This window comes from Coenobita brevimanus, chromosome 101, assembly GCF_032717465.1.
Source record: "Coenobita brevimanus isolate Jiangsu-jjx chromosome 101, ASM3271746v2, whole genome shotgun sequence".
Classification (NCBI taxonomy): Eukaryota; Metazoa; Arthropoda; class Malacostraca; order Decapoda; family Coenobitidae; genus Coenobita; species Coenobita brevimanus.
This window is the reverse complement of record NC_137054.1, coordinates 4156116-4177945: the sequence shown is the minus strand read 5'-3', so window position 1 is coordinate 4177945 and position 21830 is coordinate 4156116. Positions and strand designations below refer to the sequence as shown.

General features: G+C 42.8%; 1 protein-coding gene across 1 annotated transcript in view; it reads left to right on the top strand.

Moving 5' to 3' along the window:
* The window catches only part of LOC145414891 (uncharacterized), a 120415-nt gene that overhangs the window by 70907 nt on the left and 27678 nt on the right, over positions 1 to 21830 (top strand). Inside the window, exon 5 of the mRNA XM_080284308.1 lies at positions 16864 to 16978. Within this exon, the coding sequence (XP_080140434.1) occupies positions 16864 to 16978 (115 nt within the window). The remainder of the gene's footprint in view (positions 1 to 16863; positions 16979 to 21830) is intronic.

The following is a 21830-nucleotide window of genomic DNA, read 5'->3' as shown; positions in this document are numbered from 1 at the left end:
GTCGTTGTTGTGGTAGTAAGGATGGTGGTGGTTGTGGTGGCGGAGGTGGTGGTAGTTGTAGCTGTGATGATGTATGCTATTGTGGTGGTATGAATGGTGGTAGTGTTGGTGTTGGTGGTAGTGGAGATGATGCTAGTTGTGGTGATAGTGGAATTTGTGGTAGTGGTGATAGTGGTAGTTGTGGGAGTGGTGGTTGTTGTGACTGTAGGGATAATAAGTGTGGTAGTGGGGATGGTAGTAGTACTGATGGTGGTAGATGTTACTGTTGTGGTTGTAGTGCAATTGGAGGCTGTTGTGGCAATGGTTGTAGTTGTGATGCTGGGGATGATAATGTTTATGGTAGCTGTGATAGTGGTAACTGTGGTAGTTGTGGTACAGTGGCCACATACGCCAAAAACAGAGGGATGTAACAATTGACGAGGTAGAGTACATGTGACTACTTTCTCCTCTCTCTCTCTCTCTCTCTCTCTCTCTCTCTCTCTCTAAGGTACTGAAGTTCTTATCTGTTGTTTCTCTAACCTTTCCTACTCTTTATTTTCCCCTCTCTTTATTGCCTTGAGGTAACGTTAGCATCAATCTCATCACACCAAAGACGTCACGTAGATTTTATTCATACCACTAGAAGGCAATTGTATCCATCCTAAGTATCGCTAGTATTGCCTAAGTTAACAGCGGCCATATATAACCTGTCAGTAATAGTTTCCCCCAAGCTGAATAAGCGCCTATTACGGTAGCAAGAACACACCAGGAACTGCGTCATTGGAGTGAGGTGGTTAAGGAGGAAACAGAAGAACGAACGTGCCAGGAATAACCCCTTCTCTCTGATAGCGTAGTTCTTAAGTTATTCTCGCTATTCTCAGACGGATTTGTACAACGAATCTATTTAACACAAGTATTGAAGAGTTGATTAGGGCTGTATCTAACCCTTCCAGTCTGGGAAATATCTGATGTGAATAAAATCGTCTGGTACAAGCAAAAATAAACTGAAAAACACAACACCGGACTGAAAAGGTTAAGAAGACAGGGTGTAAGGAAGATTCAAGAGGATAAGGAGCAGAAAAAGTTGGTCTAAGGAGCAGTGAAAGAGGGGAGAGGGAGAAAGGAGGACAGAGAAAAGTGAAGTGAAAGGGAAAGCACGGGGAGGAGTATGGGGTAGGAGGGAGAAGAGAAAAATTTGGTGTAGGGTATGGGGGAGGGAGGGAGGGGAGTAGGAAGGGAGAGGAGAGAAGTGGTGGACAACGAGGGGAGGAAGAAAATGAGGTAGAAACAGGAGGGAATGGAGTGAGAGAGGGAGGAAATAGAAGAAAGGCATAGGAATGGAGGAATGGAGGAAAGGAGATAGTTAAGATGGAACAGCAAACAGCGGAAGAGATGGGAGAGGGAGTGGATATGAAATTAGGAGGAAGGAAGAGATGTGGGAAAGAAGCAGAAAGGGAAGGGAAAAGAGAGAGAGAGAGAAAGGGAAGAAAGGGGGGAGGGAGGGAAAAGAAAGGGAAGAAGGTCAGGCAAGTGGAAAGAGAAGTAGAGGGAAAGAAAGGGAGGCAGTGAGAAAAGAAACTAGGAAGGAACGGAGGAGGACGAGAGAGAAAAGAGAGAGAGAGGAAGGAGAAGGAAAAAAGAAGAGGGCGAAAATACATAAGAGATGAGGGGGAGAGAAAAGGAAAGAGAGAGAAAGGGGAAGGGAGAGAAAGGAGGCAGGCAAGAGAATACAAGGAGGAGGAGGGGGAGGGGGAGGGGGAGGGAAGTGGATGAGGGGAGAGGAGGCGGGGGGGGGGGGAAGGGATGGTCACTATGAGGGTTGCAGCCCAAACTTTCTCTCTCGCTCGTGTCCCCTTTCCCTCCATCCCTTCATTTCTCTCTCCCTCCCGTGTCCCCTTTCAATCCATCCCTCAATTTCTTTCTCCATTCCTCCCTCCACCCCTCTTTTTCTCATCTGTAACTTCCCCCGTACCTAAATTATTCTCTCCGTCTTTCCATTTATCTCTCCATACCTCCACATACTACTTACCGCCTGTTTTTCTCTGTCAGTTTCTGTCGTCATGCCTTAATTTTTCTTCCCATCCTTTCACTTTTCCCTCCATTTCTCCTTCCTCCCTTCTATTTTCACTCTCCGTTCCTTCAGTGTTGTCTCTACCCTTCCATTTCTCTCTGTATACTTCAGTTTTTCTCTCCATCTATGTCTCCGTTCCTGCAATCTTGTCTGTTTTCTCCATTTTCTTCTCAATCCCTCCAGCTCTGGCTCTTCCTCTCCATATTTCACTCCGTACCTCAGCCTTTTCCTCAGTTCCTCCATACCTCTCTCCATTTATCTCTGAACTCTCTCTCTGTCTTCATTCCTTCTTTTCCCGTCCACTCCATAGTTTAAAAAGATACCTGGAAGTAATGTCGACTGTTGCGGATTGTGTTCAAGGGGAAGATTGGGACTTAGAACAAATTGATTACGTTCCTTAATGACGTCTGTGGAGTCGACAGGCATAAACTTAATCCTGCTTCTTCTTGTTCCTCCTCCTCCTCCTCCTCCTCCTCCTCCTCCTCCTTCTTCTTCTTCAGAGGGGATTGGAAGAATTGCAATCCCCCTCCTCTCTCTCTCTCTCTCTCTCTCTCTCTCTCTCTCTCTCTCTCTCTCTCTCTCTCTCTCTCTCTCTCTCTCTCTCTCTCTCTCGTGTTTACCTGTGCCAGAAATATATTACTTAGCTATTTACATACCAGCCAATCCATATCCTACTGATTACTCATCTTGACATCCCATTTCCTCGCCACCTACTTTCCTCTCTACCTGCCTACCATCTCGCCCATATACCTAGCCATCTACTTTCACTTCTGCCAACACCTCTACCTCTCTACGACCTTAACTGTACAATCCTTTATCTCCCCACCTTCCCAGCCTTCTACCCCTGTCCCTTTCCTTCTACATTCCTTCAGGCCACCCTATCCACCAGCAACTTCGTATCTACCCAGCAGCTCTATCTACTATCCCTTTACCCTCGTACATACACACAGACCGTAGTTACCTGTTCATTTACCTGTCTGTCTATCAACACACCTGCCTGCTCACCTCATTACACCTGTAGCAAGTCTTTATACTCACCCTATCTTCCTATTTATGTGCCACCTTGACATATATTGAGCCATGTACTTATTTACCTACCTATTTACCACAGTACTTTCATAGACATACCCTGCCTGTTTGCATGTGTCAGCCTTCCCTTCACACCAATTTACCTACCTACCTACCCACCTCATCTGCCTAGAGACCTGTGTATCTTCGTACCTACCTACCTAATTGCCTACCTACCAACTTCTCTCATCTGCCTACCTACCTATCTGCTAGCGACTTGCTTACCTACTGTCCTACCTACCTACTTGCCTTTCCTTCTTACCAACTTCCTACTACTTTACCTACCTCATCTAACTGCCTCCTACTTACCTACTTACCTACCTACCTACCTACCTACCTACCTACCTACCTACCTACCTACTGGCCGACTGACCGACCAACCGACCGACTGGCTGTCTGATCAGCCAACAGACCAACCTACTGACCTACCTGCTTACCTACCTACCTACCTATCTGCATACATACATACCAACCTACCTACCTACCCACTTAACCCACCCTTTGCCTTACCCACCCCATCTACCTGCCTGCCAACTCCGCCTACCTGCCCATCACCCATCCCCATCAACACCTTCTACTTTCACCCACAACTTAATAAACCCCTCCATTACCACCCGCCCGTAGTGAGTGTTGCAGCAGACCTAGCGACCTCCCCTAAGGCTGGGTCTGTGGAGGAATGGTTACCAGGATAGAGGCACCTGGTTATTAGTGGGATATATGACGCTTAATGGACTTTACCTGCAGCTTATTGGAGACATAGAAAGGTAAGGATGATGACTGTAAAACTCTGGGCATTACTTTAACCAGTGAAATAAAGGAAAGATTGAATTTACAGGAGATGTGGGAGCTTCAGGACCTCCCATCTTCAAATCTTGGGCCCGTATTTTTGTCGGTTAAGGAAAATGTCTAACACCTTTTCTTAAGTGGTTTATTTTGTATATTACACCCTTCTGTCCTCTTCTGTGTTGCGTAAATCCCTTCCAGTATTGCTATACTCCGCATAAAGAATGTGCAAAAGGTAATACCCAGCCACAGCCAAAAATAAATCGCTAAGGAAGAGGTTTATTTCTGATTTTGCCCCGTTACTCTATTCGTGTGTGTTATTCATTCAGTCTATGCCGATATTGAAAGGATATGATAGGCATAAAAGAAGACATTAATGGGTAGTTTGGAAAATGAATCGGCAAGGAAAAAATGCAAGGGAGTCTCCGTGGCCGGCGAGAATACGAGGTACCAATTTTTGTTTTGACTAAGTATGAAGTGTAGCTTTCTCCAGTTTGGTCATCACTGTGTTTTGAATAACCGCTTCTTCATTAACCATAGCAAGAAGACATTTGGGAGTTAACATTAAGACAAAAGGATGGCAGACAACACAACAGCCATGGTTCAGTATCTATTAATAAAAAGGCTATTACTTTGTTCTTGCCACCTTCAGAATATTCCACCTCCAAATACTCCAGCAGTAGCAATGAAGAAACACTACATACTTACTTCACTCTCAGGGCAGTACAACATCCTCTCCTGACATCCATTCATCACAGGTGTCTTTAATTAAGTGGAGATGATCTAGTTCACCTTGCTTAGCTTGTAACATAGGTCCACCAAACCCAACACACATAAAGGAGCCCTGCATAGCTTAAGCCCCACCAGAAGCCATGTTCTCATTCGGTAAGGAAGCTCCCTAACACCTCTCCCTAAGCGATTTATTTTGTTTTTTACATCTTAGTATCCCTATTTTTGTTATCTGAATCATTATAAAATCGGCATACTCTGCAAAAATAACGCAGAGATGGATGTTGACAAGCCTCATAAAAATATAAATCACTAAGGATGATGTGCTGGGGAGATTCCTAAAGCGATGTGAATACGAACCTAAGACGAAGGCACAGCATCAAAGGTGTAGGAAACCCAGGACAACTCCATAGGGGCATTTGTTTACCTGCTGTCGATGGGTGTGCTCAATCAGACGGACTGTGTTGAGCAAGATTATAGTATTTAGTTTAGGGGGAGACATAAGGTTGAGAAAGTGTTAATAAATACTGTCTCTAACTCCCTCGCTATAAATGCTCTCTCTAAAGCTACGTAGAAAGGTCAGGAAGTTGCAGGAATAATATATATAAACTTGTCCTCGTAGTGAAGGGCTTGAATCTGTTTTAACCCTTCCTCCTTTTCCTTACTCATTCTCGCTTTCTCTTTCTCCCTGTGCTTACTGTCTCCGCCGTTATTTCCCTCCATGCTTTCGTCGCTTTCTCCTTCTTAGCACCGTTCTGACCTGCTTCAAACTACACGCCTCTCCTCCCTCATTAACCTGACAGTGCTGTAATTCTCGGCCTTTCAAGCCTCGTAACTCACCGACGACCGCCACTTGACTACCAGATGCCAGCGGTCGAATTCAGGAAGAGATATACAATTCTTATCATAAAACTTTTTCCATTCCTGTTTTCTTTTATCAGGTGACATCTCTCTCTCTCTCTCTCTCTCTCTCTCTCTCTCTCTCTCTCTCTCTCTCTCTCTCTCTCTCTCTCTCTCTCTTCCTCATATTTCGTGATCTTCCTGTACAAAGCAAAATCTTTAGTTACGAGAAGAATATTAAATCCAGAATCTTTCCACACCTCAGTCTTCTTGCTAAGTGAGTTTCTTAAGAGTGAAAACTGGTAACATTCCTTTCAGTTTCGTAGTATAGTCGCTGGCAGATGTATAAATGAAGACAGGGGTGCAGCAGACATTCATATACACAACAGCTTCACTCAAAATAAGTTTATAAATCGAAAACCCAGTGTGCTACCATTTTCTCGAGGTTTTTGGCATAGTTGTGGGTTGCTGCTCCGACCTAGCCTGTCTTTTATTACAATTTTATTTTCCTTACTCGTGCATTTTCTTTCCTACTTTCACCTAGAAGCATGCAGTCAAGTATTATTAGTCACATATTTGTCTTCCATTCCCTGGTTGACCTGTGACTGTAATTTGTTCAGCTGAAGGGCGTAATTTTCTGCTTAACTTTCGCTGTCGTCAGTCATTTTAGTAAGCTTTAGAGAAACTTGGGACCGCAATTCAAGACGTTATTTACCCTTGCACCACGTGGTCTAACATAAGCTGAATTATACAACTTGTAATGCCGAGAACGAAATGCAAAGTACAGGGTGGTCCACATGTAACGTTCCTGTTCCACCCCGCTGGATGATTTCTCCTGTGTTGCGAGGACGGTTCAGACAACGGTATGGTACCCTACAGCATGTATTCATTTCCTACTGCCACTGCAACACCCACGCCCCGTAACACATAAGGTATCACCATATGAGTGTCTGGTGGAGTGCTGGTTAAGGATCACTATATGGCGTCGGAATGAAGAGGTTTGACGTGTTCAGCCTGGGGAAGTCATCCTTGAGGACTCTATCTAACGCCTCTAGTTCAAAAATAGCCTAAAGTAAGTAAAATCGTCAGGAGGTAACAAAACTGCACCAACAAAGACGGCACCTGAATGAAGGGATTAAGAACAGAGAACTGCCTTTTATTTTCTTTCTTTTTACTGTTTTTTTTTTTCCTCCCTGCTATGATTATTATGTAGAATCCTGATGGCTATGGCTTAGGCTACGTCATTTCAATGAAAAAGGTGACAGTGCTTAATCAGAGAAAACCACGAACGTATGGAAGACACACACACACACACACACACACACACACACACACACACACACACACACAAATAGAAAGTAAGAGAGAAGTCGTGGAAATGGCAAAATAAAAACTACACAAAAAATGAAAAAAAAAAAAGAGGAAGCAATATAGCACTTAAAAATACACGAAACGGGAAGAAATGCACAGCGACAGAAGACAAGGAAGCAACAACACGATTAACCCTTTGACTGCTAAACCGGAGAGGGATGCCTTCGCGTGGTGGCACCAGTTTCATCGGGTGGTGGAGCTGCCTCGTTATACATAAGACCCTGTCTCTCCTCCCCATCTCCCGAAAGTAGGATAGTAGACTGTACTGAAGAAGGGCATCTCCGGCATTCAGTCCCCCGGTTTTACAATCAGATGAGCCTGGGATTACAGCTATTACTCCTGCTACTACTACTATTACCACCACCACCACCACCACCACCACCACCACCACCACCACCACTACTACTACTACTACTACTACTACTACTACTACTACTACTACTGCTGCTGCTGCTGCTACTGCTACTATTACTGCTGCTGCTGCTGCTACTACTACAACTACTACAACTACAACTACTGCTATTACTACTACCACTGCTGCTGCTGCTTTTGGGTGAAAAAAAAAATATCTGCCTATATTAGTACGGTATAAACTAGAGAGCACCCTGAGCGTGCATACTTTCGCCAGTGCCATTGCAGGATCCGGATCCGGATCCGAATCCGCCCCAAAATTTAATAAATTATTTTTTGTTCCATGGCCCACCCTTCCACAAAATTTCATTGAAATTCATCGAAAATTTTTGGAGATATCGTGTGGACAAGCAAACAGACAGACAGACATAGGTGAATACATAACCTCCTCCAGATTCGTTGGCGGAGGTAATGAAATTCCTGGACCGCCCATTAGCACAGAAGGATGCACTCAAGATGATTTCCCCGCCCCCCCCATTTTTTTTTTTTTTTACTTATAGAACATCCCTCAGCTGAACAGAATCCCCAGGTGTTGGCTTGAATAAAATACCAAGAATATAAACTGACGCCACAAGTTAATTACGAGAAAAAGAGGTAGACAAAAGATGGTGATCGTAGAAGGAGGGAGATGGAGGAAAAGGAATGAGAGAAGAGGAGGTAAAGGCTGAAAAGAAAAGCTTTAGGAAAAGAAATGAGGGGAAAACAGAGGGAGAGGAGAAGGATGAAAGAGAATGAGAAGCTGTGCACTGGAGAACAGCAAAGAGAGAGAGAGAGAACGAAGGAACAGCTGTCTAATGATTGCAGAAAAAAATAAGGAAGAGTAATACGAGAAAGAAGTGATAACGCAGAACAGGGAAAGAAAGAAAAATGCCTGAACCAAGCAAAAAAAAAAAAAAAGTAAGAAGAGAAAGCTACCCGCATGAAAAAGAAACAAGAAACCAGTAACTGCGGCCGAAGAAAAAAAATGATACTCAGGAAGAAGGAAGATGCGGAAGAGGCGAGAGTACTATCCAGAAAAATCAAATTAGTTCAATAACTTTGTTTTTAGTGTATTCCTTCTCCCTTCAGACGATTTTAGCCTATGGGAGACCTTTCAGTGAGGAGGCTAATGAAACGCCCTGTTCAAAATGCGTCACGAAATTTACATAGAGCTGTCTGTCGGTGGCAAAAATAAAATGAAATAAAAAAAAGTCAGTGTAGTGAAAGAGTTAAGGAGAGAGAGGAAGTAGTGCAAAAAAGGGAGAACAAAGCGTGCATAAACAGGAATGAAAGAATTGCTCGAATAATATTAGCTTTTCTCCGGCAATAATTTCCCCCATCGCTACTACGGTTGCCAAGTTTTTCCCTGAATAATTTGTTACCCAAGTATGGCATCAGCAGCGAGAGGAAATTAGGTATACGCAATCCATCCTGAGTGCCTTTACTTCCTGCCTTTGTTTTTTGTCATTTCCTCTCCTGAATTTGGGTTTCTTGCGCCATTCTTTCTTTCTCTCTCTCTCTCTCTCTCTCTCTCTCTCTCTCTCTCTCTCTCTCTCTCTCTCTCTCTCATTCGATTTCATCCACACACTTAATTTTGTCCACGGCGATGGGAACTCTCGGAGGCAGGATAAAATCGCCAGCCTCTAGCAAGGATTAATTTTAATACAGACGATATTATTTCCCAGGCTGATAATAACTGCCAAGTGATAAAAAGGGCAAAGGAAATAAAAAAGACTAAAATGAAATAAAAAGACATAGCACTTTCTCTACCACAAATTCCACTCACCTGCACTTGCCTTAGAGCATTTTCGTATGCATATTCAGTACATACCGGAGATCATACCCTTCACTGCGAGATGTTTTTCCTGACAATAGAATGAAATAAAAGGCCGCATTGTGCATTCTCCCACGCCTCTTGCTCCCAGATCCACTTTCCCTTTGCTCTTGTATGCATTCCCGTAACATACTGAAAGGGATTCTGTCTAACACCTTCAGTATACGAGAGGCTTTTCCTAAGTTGAATATGATCTGGTTGTAACGAGAATCAAATAAGAGGCATCATACTTTCTCCAGTATACTGCAAATTCATTTTATATACAAAGATATAATGTCTAATTCCATCACTGCAAGAGGTCTCCCTGGTCTGAATAAAGTCGCCTGGCCGTATGAAGAATTATTTAAAGATAACGTCATGTTTCCCCAGCACCCGATGCTCCTTTATTCACTGCCTGATTCACGGTTTGTTTACAGTACCAGAACATATCAAAGGAGATGTCTTCAAACTCCATCACTACAACATTTTTTCCGTAAGCTGAGGAAGTTCGTCTGGCGGTAGCGAGAATCAGATATTGGAGACATCATACTTTCTCCTTGACCTGTTTGTCCTACATTCACTAATCAACTTTCACTTTCAGTACGATGTTGTCTTTTAGTTTATTTGTGTTTCTGTCAGGTATTTTTATTCATGTCAGATCTGCCATGCTGAAAGTGTTAGAACTTAGCAAAATGGCGTGACAGTTAGCAAGAATGAAATTAAAAGGTCATCGTAGTGAGCCCAAAGAAATATTTCACGGAGGATTCTTTCTTGCTACTGCCAGGGTATGTCATTCAACGTCGGACAGACATTTCAGACTGGAAGATTTAGTCATAGCCTTCATCACCAGCTTTACCAATGGAGGTGTTTTCTAAGCTGTGTATAAACGTTTGGTAAAAAGCACTAAGTAGTAAAAGACGTGAAGGTAGAAGGGAAATTAAAGGCCTAATCGTATGCCTACTCAATAAATAGCCAAGGAGACGTAGCGCATCCTTGCCCGTATATCCTACATCGTCTTTTCCTTACCTGACGCTGAATCCCGTGAGAAGTAGTCTCCACATAAGGACCTCTAGGCATCACTTTCCCCAGCTAATGATCAAAAGGACCTTTTCCCCCCATCCCATTCCTGTAATCAGCAGACGATTTTATTTAGCTGAGAGTGATTATGAAATCCTGAGATTGTTAAGGTGTGGCAGGCAAAATAAACCGCCAAGGAAGAGGTGCTAGAAATCCTAAGCTGCCGAGAACGCGGGCCATAGTCTCACAAACGCATCCACTCCACGTAATGAAGGGGCTAAAGCAAAGCAGGTCCTCGTGCTGAAGTGGTTAAAGTGCACCACCCCTCTGACCACTGCCCCAGATGCCCTTATATGCACTGTGAACCGCTTACAGGAGCCTGCCACTTGTTCCTTGTAGGCCACGCTACATACCTTACCAAGCACCTATAAAACCAGTCTGTTTTTGTTTCTCACTTAAACCGTCTATTGCCAGTTGCCTAATCCCAGTGTTCACCCATAGTTGCGACAAAAATCCCTCAGCGTTTCTCATTCGCTATTCATCTACTGTACTTCCTGCCAATCCGGTTCTTTTATATTATGTAATTACTGTAGGGAGCCCTAGAATGATCCACTTTTTATACTTTGTTTATTCTGTTTTCCTTTTTACTCGCTAACCTTTCAACAGTCCATCATGTGTTGGGGTCACCATCCTGCATATTAACCCAGACTGCTCGTACCCGGAACTGAAATATGCATCGGGATTGTAAACTCGACGGCGGAGGTACTTAGAGACGGCCAGAATAGTGAAACTTAACAAAACTTGATTGCTTACTTTAATTACTCTCAAGCAGTTGGTGGGCATTAGTGTATTTTTTTCTACATTTTGATTGTTGAACTATAAAAACTTCTGCAATAATTAAAGTCATTTATTACAACGATTAACTATGCAGAAACATCTACATTTTAATCAGTACAATTTTCCTTTTCTCGTCATAGCTGGCGCATTTTATCACTGAAACCATTACTCTTTCTTGACGTCGTTCAGTATAACTTTCTATATTGGGTGGTCGGTAAACAGCGCTCCACTAGAAACTCACCTGATGGTACCTTATTTTCTGGAGGGGATGGCTCAGTCTGCTGATGTGGTCGTAGGTGAGGCGGTGTGGGCAGGAAATCAGTAAATGCTGCAAGATAATGCTGACTGGAAAAGGAGTGCTATTTACGGACCACCTTGGGTATCATTTTACCTTTGGAAGTCCGTCCTTTTCTACACTTCAGTCACCCAGTTTGATTTCCTTTTTTCCTTTTAACTTGTGCATTAAATAACTGAAATGGATATCATGTCTCGCTGTAGTTGTGCATTGCTTTTATAAATCACAGTCCTTTTAAGCTTTCTTAATGTCCTGTCTCGTTTCTGAAAGTTCCCCCTCATCCCTCTAAGCTTTCCCAGTATTCTCTCTCGTCCGTGTATATATTTTTAAATCAGTTCCATCCAGTAAATATTCTTCTTTAACCACCTGTACACATTGAACATAAGGGGCATCACCACATCCCTTTCATCCCTTCAATAAATCGTCTTTTGCTAGTGCGATTAAAACAAAAAGACCGTCGCCTAGTCAAGAGGTAAAGCTTTCCCAATCTTGCTTTCCCTCGTGCTAAATTTTCTTCCCCTCCGTCGACTACAAACACGCTTTCACTTCCCCACGCCGGATATCCCCACAGACGCCATCGCATCCTCTCGCTCGTTGCACACATTGCGGCAACAGGCTAGCATTTACCCCCCTTTTCTCCGATATTTCGTGCGTTAGCGTGCCAGAAAGTGTAAATTAGGGGGTATTGGCGACGTTTGGATGTTGCAGAGAGAGAGAGAGAAAATGTATCTTAAAGTGCAGCCATGAAGGTAATGTTTGTGTGTGTCTGGGGGGGGAGGTGTTGGTGGGTTTATATGTTCATATCCATGTGTATGTGTGAAGTATATGAGTGTGGATGTGGATGTGTATGTGTCCTTTCTATATGCACGTGGCTATGTATGTGTATGTGTATGTCCATGTGTATATACATTTGTCGGTGTGTGTGCATGTTTGTGCAGTACGCCTGTGTGTGTATGTCTGTTTGACTATGTGTATGGGCATGTGTAGCTTATGTACGTTTCTGTGTGTGTGTGTGTGTGTGTGTGTGTGTGTGTGTGTGTGAGGTAAGACGGTAAAGGTTTTGTTACGCTGCAACTGACCTTACGTAATGACCTGTTTAAGAGTGAGGCGTGGAGGCCGAGAGTGACGGTGTAGGGGACGACGTGGAGGAGAGAGAGAGACAGACAGACAGACAGACAGACAGAGAGGTGTCAGGTGGGAGAATTAGGTTGTGTTAGAAACGAAAGAACTGGGTGGATGACTCTGGCTGGGTGTAGAGTGGATAGGTGTGAGGTGAGGGAGAGAAGGGACTGCGTGAAGCCGAGGTGTCTGGGTTGTGTCTTGGGTAGAATGGGTAGGTGTGGGAATTGGGGTTGAGGTATGAGTTATGGAAAAACTGTGTGTGTGTGTGTGTGTGTGTGTGTGTATGTGTGTGTGAGAGAGAGAGAGAGAGAGAGAGAGTAAATTGAGATGCTAGAGGAAGCAGAATGGTGCAAGAATTAGATGTAAACTGAAAAAGTAAAAGTAATGAGGCGTGAAAGAGGAAGAAGTGTGACGTAAGAGGAAGATGTAAAGTATGAGTGAAGGGTGGCTGATAAGAAGTAATGTGGATTGAATTACTAATGCAGAAGAGATAGTTACTGCAGAGAGAGAGAGAGAGAGAGAGAGAGAGAGAGAATGGAGGGGGGGAGAGAGAGAGGGATAAGCAGGTAATAAAAAAAGCTCAAGAAATTAAAAGATAGACTTAGAAAATGATAATGTGTGTTGAAAGAAATGGTACAGATTGAAAGATAAAAAATGAGGGGGAAGAAGTGAAACGGAGCTGAGTAAGAAAAAGTGGGTTACAGAAGGAAAAAAGATTAAAGCCGACAGAAACAACACTCCCCACTTTCACCTGATTCACTGTCTATAGCATTACGTTCCAAATCACCGCACCTATTCAAATCACAGCACGTATTTAAATCACTGCACGTATTTAAATCACTGCACGTATTTAAATCACTGCACGTATTTAAATCACTGCACGCGCTCCCTGGTCAGACACGTGTTCTTTGTTTACCTTCCCTGACCACGTGCTCTGTGTTTGATGAGGCTGCTGTGTCTCTTGTGATTTGTTTACTTTCTCCCATGACGTGCTTCGTGCGTTGATGGAGATGCAATGGCAGGTGAGATTTGTGCACCTGTCGTTGCTCGTCACAGAAACAGATGAACCCCCCCCCTTCTCTCTCTCTCTCTCTCTCTCTCTCTCTCTCTCTCTCTCTCTCATATCCAGCTGCTTCTAACCCACCCTCCTCGCTTCAACTTAACCTCCTTTGCTTAGTTATATAGACAATACATTTACGTAACATATATTGCTCTTTGGTTGTTTGCATGACGTTCTGCTTGTGTGTTCCGCAACCGCTCAGTTTCATCACTATTAAGATAAACTCTCTCTCTCTCTCTCTCTCTCTCTCTCTCTCTCTCTCTAATGTTTTTTTTTGTATCCGAAAGACATTAAAAGAAAGAAAGTAAAAGATATTTTACTTAAAATGCCTGGTGCGCCACTTCCGTCATCATGATGATGTCAATAATCATGATCTTCATCTTCACTATCATTCTCTGGAAAGGTACATCAACATCGCATTATCATCATTATCGAGATCATCTCCATTCTAGTCATTATCATCATCATCATATTCATAATCATCGCTTTTTTTTAAATATAGGTGTAGTCACAATATTTGCATTTATTTAATCCTTTCAGTGTGAAAATCAAATGGGAGTGCTTTATTCAAGCTAACACCAGACAGTTTTGATTAGCTGAAAAAAATCCCAAAGTCAGAGGATTAGGATGGTGGAACAAAGCCGTACTGGGACACCTTTCAGTTCCACATTCTTATCGTCTGTAGTACGTTGATTTTTTTCCATTTTATTGTTATTCCTGATACACCTTTTTTACTTTAATTATTTTTTATTTAGCTTTAAGGAGGCTCTTAGTCATGGGGCTAGGTGATTGAAGGATTCATTAACCCTTTCAGTACGGTAATGTCTTTTTGTATTATATTCTTATTACCGCCAGAAGATTTTACTCAGCTTAGGTATCTCGATGTGAAAGGGTCTGGAGTCAACTTCATTCTCATCTCTATAATGGCGCTACCTTATCTTGTATTTTTGTCATTGCCAGACGATTTTATTCAGCTTATGCGAGACCCTAAGTACAATGCTCTCTTAAATATCATTTTACTTCTTCTACCGCCAGACGATTTAATTCAAAGTAGGGAGAGTCTACTGGTCATGAAGGAGTACGAATTAAAGCTATTAGTGCCTACATTATATTTGTTTACCTGCGAATAGCCAAGTTAACACACACACACACACACACACACACACACACACACACACACACACACACACACACACACACACACACACACGTTCACGAGGTATTCAGTATGACTTTGACTGGATAAAATAAACTACCTGAATCTAAGCTGAAGGAGAAAATGCGTCGAGCGGTAGCAAGAATGAAACGTAAGCCATCTGTTGAAGGGATTGACGTAGACTGCTTTGTAATTCCTTCAGTAAAATGTGAAAAGCGTCGATACCAAGATTAATGCAAAATAGACCATCGTAATGAAAGGGTTAATCCATTCAATCCGGTGGCGTACATTTTGGTGTTCCTATTCTTTTTTTTCTTTTTTTGCTTCTCTCTTAATGAAGGATTAATTTTAGAGATTTATCCAAACCCTCAAGGTCGAGAAATATTGACCAAAATAAAATAAAGCTGCTGAATTTATGAAAAAAAAAATATATGTATATCACTTTCACCATTTTCTTCTTTTTTTTTTTTTTTTTTACCTCGCCATTGTAACACTTCTTCCAGGAGGAGACATAAGTACAAACGCAAATAAGCACAATTACATGCAAACAACCAGTAAACCATGCAAACAGCAGGGCAGTGTGACTTTCCAAAGTAAATAAAAGTAATAAAGAGAAGGGAATATTTATCACTGTCCAGTTCTTTGGACCTGCCCTTCATTACTGGCGTCCCTCTCACCTCTCTCTGGTAAGGCTTTGCACACACACACACACACACACACACACACACACACACACACACACACACACACACACACACACACACACACACACACACACACACACACACACACACACACACACACACACACACACACTTAACGCTAGATTTAAAAAAATGGAATATGAAAATGTACAATGAAATGTGAGTGGTGGTGTGGCCATTTTTCGTGTGAGTCTGAGGTTAGTTGTCATATTTTTGTGATATTCCTATTTCTTGTTTTTGGATCCTGTTAGTTTGTGACAGAGGGAATTAATGCTGATGATGATGAGGATGAGGAGGAGGAGGAGGAAAATGATGCTGATGCTGATGAGAAGGAGGAGGAGAAAAATGATGATGATGATGATGGTGATGATGCTGATGTAGATGCAGCTCCTGATGATGAGGGGGAGGAGGACGAGGAGGAAAATGATGATGGTGATGATGGTGATGAAAAACTGTCACTGCCATATACCTCCTTCTTCAGCTATTTTGTTGGATTTACTGATAGTGCATGAAGATTCTGAATATTTCTTTTTTTAAATCTTTGTTTGGTGCAGTTACTTAGGCCTTATTCATTTATCGCATTTAATTTTTTCCTTTTATTATATTTTTATTGCTTTGCATTTTAGTTTATGATAAATGAATTAGCTTTAAAAAAAAGTAGGATCCCCACGAAATATTATCTGATGAAATTTCTCTTCGGAACCTTTGGAGAGAGAGAGAGAGAGAGAGAGAGAGAGAGAGAGAGGGAGAGAGTATACGAGGAGAAAGGGCAGATGTCAAATAATTGCTTGACCATCTCTTGGTAAATAAGACCATCTCTCTCTCTCTCTCTCTCTCTCTCTCTCTCTCTCTCTCTCTCTCGCTCCTTCCATATCTTTCCTTTCTTTCCTTCACTTTGTTCTTTGCCTCCTTCCCCTCACGCTCTTCCTTTCTTCTTCCCACCATTTTCTCTTTTCCTTCTTCATTCCTTTCTTTCTTTTCATGATTCACTTCTTTCACCCGTCCACTTTTGTCCTTTCCTTCCTCCCTCCCTTTATGTTTTCCCCGCTACTCTCCCCCATCTTTATTTTACATCTTCCACCTTCCCTCCCTGCCTCCCTCCACTTTCCTACGTAGCTCCCTCCCTTTCCTCCTCCCTCCCTCCCTCCCTCCCTCCCTGTGCTTTACTTCCTTCCTTACTCTCACCATGCACCTCACTCCCTTCACTTCCCTCACTTTCTCCTTCCCTCCTTCTTTTTCTCTTTCTCCCTTCCACCCTTCCTTCACTTCCCTCCCGCTCTCCTTCCCTCCCTCTCTTCCCTTTCCCCGTTCTTTTTTTCTCCCTTCCTCCCTCCCTTCACTTTCCTCCCTTCCTCCGTGCCAGGACACTCCCTCCCTCTGTATTGACGCCTGGCAACTTTCCCTCCATCTGGCCACCTGTTTACCATTCCATTCGCGTCTCTCTCTCTCTCTCTCTCTCTCTCTCTCTCTCTCTCTCTCTCTCTCTCTCTCTCTCTCTCTCTGAAGAAAATGCGAAGTTCGGTAATATTTCATTCCAATCACTTTTTTTTTTCTCTCTCTCCCTGCTGAAAAAAATGAAATTCAGCAATATTTTAGTCTAATTGCTATTTTTCTCTCTCGCTCCACAGGTAAGGCCACGTGCGTTTGTTTACATCCAAGTGGTGGCCTCTGGTGGTGAGCTGGTGGTACTACTGAAGGTTTGTCAGTGGATCCCCATGGAGAGGGAGAGCAGGTGGTCTAATGGTTAGCAATCCAGTATCAGCTGAGAAAGGCCGAGTTCGATTGCCGGACCGGTCAGCCTCTAGGACAAAGCTGGTTTCGCTGGTGCCCCTGTTCACCTAGTTGTGCAGTGAGAGGCATGGGTATGACTTAGATTATTGCGTGTATTCTAAGGAAAGATTGGGACCTAGAACATATTTTTCCCTAATGACCCTTGTGTAGTCTTTATCCAGCACGTAGAACGGGGATGGAAACATTGGACTGATACTCATTTCCACGAACCGTTCCCTGCAATAAGTGGGATCGAACCCGAGACCTTACGAACTGCAGTCCTATGCTTTAACTACCCACATAATACGGCGTCCACAAGTTTTCTTTCTTGTTTCTTTCTGCCGTTCTGTCTCCGTCAATCAATCTGTCAGTCAGTCATTACCCCCCCCCATCTCTCTCTCTCTCTCTCTCTCTCTCTCTCTCTCTCTCTCTCTCCCTTGCTTTGCTCTTTATTCTTAGATTATCTGTAATGCAAGAAGTTCATTATATTAGTATTAAGACCGGACCACTTAGAGAAAACACCAACATCTGTAGGCTATGGTTTCTCTGTCTGTCCTTGTTGTTTCTCTGTCCCCTAACGTCTGTGTGGCTTACGTCTGTGTCCTAACGTATTTATGATCTCTGTCTGTGTCTTAATGTCTATCCATGTCCTAATGTCAGTGTGTTAGATCTGTCTGTGTAAAAATGTAAAACTTTCTCTGGTGTGTAAATGACTGCAGACTCAAGGGTTGAAATTATGTCAAGGGTGCTCAGTGTGTATGGTTGGATCAATGGTTGTGTAGTATTACCCCCCATGCCCAGAACTGTAACCTTCACCCCTTTCTCTCCTCTGTAATTTATCTTTCCTCACCAGTCATTTGCTACCTTATAACTCTCTCTCTCTCTCTCTCTCTCTCTCTCTCTCTCTCTCTCTCTCTCTCTCTCTCTCTCATAAATCTCTCCTGTCACACCCTTTCTCTTTCATAATGCCATAAATCTTTTCCCCCCATATATACCTACCTCCCTACCTCCATCTTACCTACCTTCCTCTCACCTAAATACCTCCCACTCACCTGCCCATCTCTTACCTTCCTTTACCCCACTTGCCTACTTATCTACCTACCTACCACTTATCTACCTACCTGCCTACCTACCCTCCACGTTCCATACCTTCTTGTCACGTGTATACTTATTTCCTACCTACCTAGCCCCTTCACACCTAACTGCCTACCTGCTTACCGGTTCATTTACCCGCCTACCTACTCATTTACGTAAAGTGCTTTATTTCATCAGCCTGTACCCCCTTCGTCCCTTCATATAGAGGATTTTTTTTTATTTATATCACTTTGCCTAATAAACAGGTAATTTGATATATTTTACGGTGACGCCTGCTTTAGCGAACTGCATAATGAAATCTGTGTTCAATCCATTCAGTTCCAAGTCTCACGTAAAAATAATTCTGCTTTGGAGTTTCAGATATATTAATAAAGATATCCTCGAAGTAAAGGAATTAGCGGGTCCTTACTCAGCTCCTTTATTTATTTTTTATTTGTATATTTCATCCTCTTTGTTCATTGCTTGTTTATTCCATCATTTATTCTTCTTCTGCCTCAGTTTATCTCTCTTGGCTTCTCCCATCCTCTCTCTCTCTCTCTCTCTCTCTCTCTCTCTCTCTCTCTCTCTCTCGTATATATTTCACTTGTGTCGACCTTGCAAGATGTGAGAGAGAGAAAGAGAGAGAGAGAGAGAGAGAGAGAGAGAGAGAGAGAGTTGGCGAGTAATTGAGTGGGAGAAGAATGGAGGATAGTTGAGGACAGAGAGATGGAATGGATGAGTAACTGAATCAGATAAGATGGAAACGGAGTTGGAAAGAGAAAATTAAGCAAGGAAGGAAGAAGATAAGAATGGCTAGATGGATGGATTGTGAAGCGGATATATATATGGATGGATGAATGGATATATGGATGGATGGATGAATGGTTGGGTGTACAGATTGACGCGTGGAGAAAGAAATGAATAATGGTTTACGAAGGGAAGGAAGATGGGAGGGGGTCACAAGATGGTCAGGCAACGGGTGACAGAGAAAAATTGCCAGGAACACAGCAGGTTTAGCTACATGGAGTGGTGACTGACATTGTTCATAGTTTGCTGTTGATATCTGCAGACCTTTTTCTTTTCTTTTTTCTTTTTTTTCAACTTAAGAAATGCCTAACGAGTTGGAAGTGTTAATGAAAGCCGTATCTATAGTGGGAAAAATCTTTGGGTGGTATAAAATTATCTAGATATACTAGTAGTAGTAGTTACAACGTGAGCCTAGTGGATTGCTGTCTGAAGTTGCCTTCCTGCGGTTCGTCATCTTCCTTTCTGGAGATGGGGAGGAAGCTGACGGGCCTTTGAATAGCCAGATAGAAGAGCTGGCTGGTTATATCAATGCCACCACGAGAAGGCGTCCCTCTCCAGCACCTGGGTAAAGCAGCAATGTAATGTGAAAGACGTCAGTGGGATGGGCGGGTTAAATGATACGGAACATGTTAGCCTACACTGATGTCCTGTCTTGCCCCGGGCCCGCTGATGTTTCCAAAGGAGTGAAATAGGATTAGCTGATACTCGATCATTACAGGCTATTTTAAAGTCGTTGTAGTGGCAGTATTTAGAGTATGGCAGCAGCGAAATTTATGTAGTGGTAGTAGTTTAATTTTGTAGTGGTTTTGGTGATAATTTTGTAGTTACTAGTAAAGTTTCTGTATTTGTAATAGTTTTATAGTGACTGGTTCAGTTTTTGTTGTGGTTAAATTTTTGAAATGACAGTGGTAAAATTTTTGTAATGGTAGTTGTTATGAATTTTGTAGTTGTTTGTAGTGATAGTGGTAGTATTTAGATAGTGGCAACAGTTAAATTTTTGTAGTGGTAGTGGTTAGATTTTAGTACCGGTAGTGGTTAAATTTTCTACTTTGAAGGATCACAGCCTTTGCCGTAGCGTAGAGGCTTGTGCATCCCAGTGGCCAGTAAAACAGTAATAAGTGCAACCAAATGGTGATGATGATGATGGTGATGGTAGGAGTGATTGTGGTAGTATTTTCTCGAGACAGTAGCAGTGGTGTGATTTTGAAATGGTTAGTATTATTATTATTATTGTTGTTATTATTATTATTATTATTATTATTATTATTATTATTATTATTAGACAGGGGCAGTGGTTAACATGAGTTAGTAGTTATGGTGATTTGATAAAGCGTTAATGGTGTGGTTGTACGATGATAGTGATGATAGTGATGCTGGTGAAAAGGGGAGTGGTTGTGAATGGTGGTAATGGTGCTCAGAGGAAGTATATAGTTATGGTGATGATGGTTCGACTATGGCAGTGCTTGTGGTGAAGGTAAAATGGTGATAGTTGTGGCGGTAGTGGTGGTGATGGTAAAGGCTAGGTGGTGGTGGTGCTGACTGTTGGTGATGATGATTGGTGGTGAGTAGGGATATGAGGTGGTGAAGAGTGGTGATGAAGGATGCAGGTGCTTGAAGAGATAGCAGTGGTGGTGATTATGCCTAGGGAGGTGATGATGATGAGTAGGAATAAGGTTTGTGATGAGTGGTGATGAATGATAATGACCAGGGAGGTGATGGTTGTGGTGGTGGTGGTGATGGTGGTGAGTAAGGCTAATGCTTAGAAGACGTGGTTATGATGGATTTTGTAACGTAGTGAAAATGATGGTGATGATCAGTAAAAATGAGGATGTAATGACTAGTTAATACATTGGTGGTGATGAATTGTGAATGTGATGATGGTACAAATGGTGGTGGTAATGAGTAAAGAAAATTATGGTGGTGATAATGACCAGTGAAAATGATGGTTAAGGTGATGATGGCCAGGGAAAATGATGGTGATGGTGATGGTGAAGATGACGACGGTGATGAGTGAAAATGATGACGGTAATGACGAGTGAAAAAAATGAGGGTGATGACAAGTAAAAAGGATGTTGGTGATGACTAGTGGAAATGACGGTATTGTGACTATTGGAAATGATGATTGTGGTGACCAGTGAAAGTGGTGAAGATGGCTAGTGGAAAGGGTGATGGTGACTGGTGAAAATGATGCAGATGGTGATGAAATAGCAATGGGCACAGTGAGTGGAAATGAATGGCCGATGGTAGGGGAGGTGGTGGTGGTGGTGGTGGTGGCGAGTGGTGTTGGAGTGAAAGTGATGGTGATAGCGGTTAGTGGGAGGGGTAGTGAAGGGAGGACTGGGTAGTGATGGTAGTCAGTGTCATAGAGTTAGAGGACGAATGGTGGTGGTGGTGATGTGGAGATGATGTTGATGTTGGAGATGCTATGGTGGTCATGATGTTGCTGGAGGGTTGCTGTGGTGGTGATAATGGTGATTTTGTGGTGATGGTTGTCGAGGAGGTATGATAGTGATGGTGGTGACGTTGGTGATGTACAACGAGGGATGGTGATGGTGGTGTTGTACGAGGTGAGATGTTGGCGCTATGTAGTTGATATTGATGGTGATGGTTGTGGTGATAAGAGCAATGCTGAATGTCAGGAAGGGCGGACAAATGGTGGTGGTGACGATAGTGCTTGTGTTGTGATGGTGATGGTAACATTGGTGGTGATGTGGTGTGATAATGATGGTATATAGAGGGGTGGAGGAATTGTGGTGCTGGGGGTGATGGTATCATCATCATCATCATCATCATCATCATCAGTATTAGTTCCATCTTTATGACATGAACAGGAGCGACAGAAGAGATGAGTGTAATGGCAGATATTCTTATAATGACTGGTTACAAAGAGAAAGCAAAGATACAGCGGTCAGTGTTACAAGTGAAGGCTGTGTATTCACCCTAT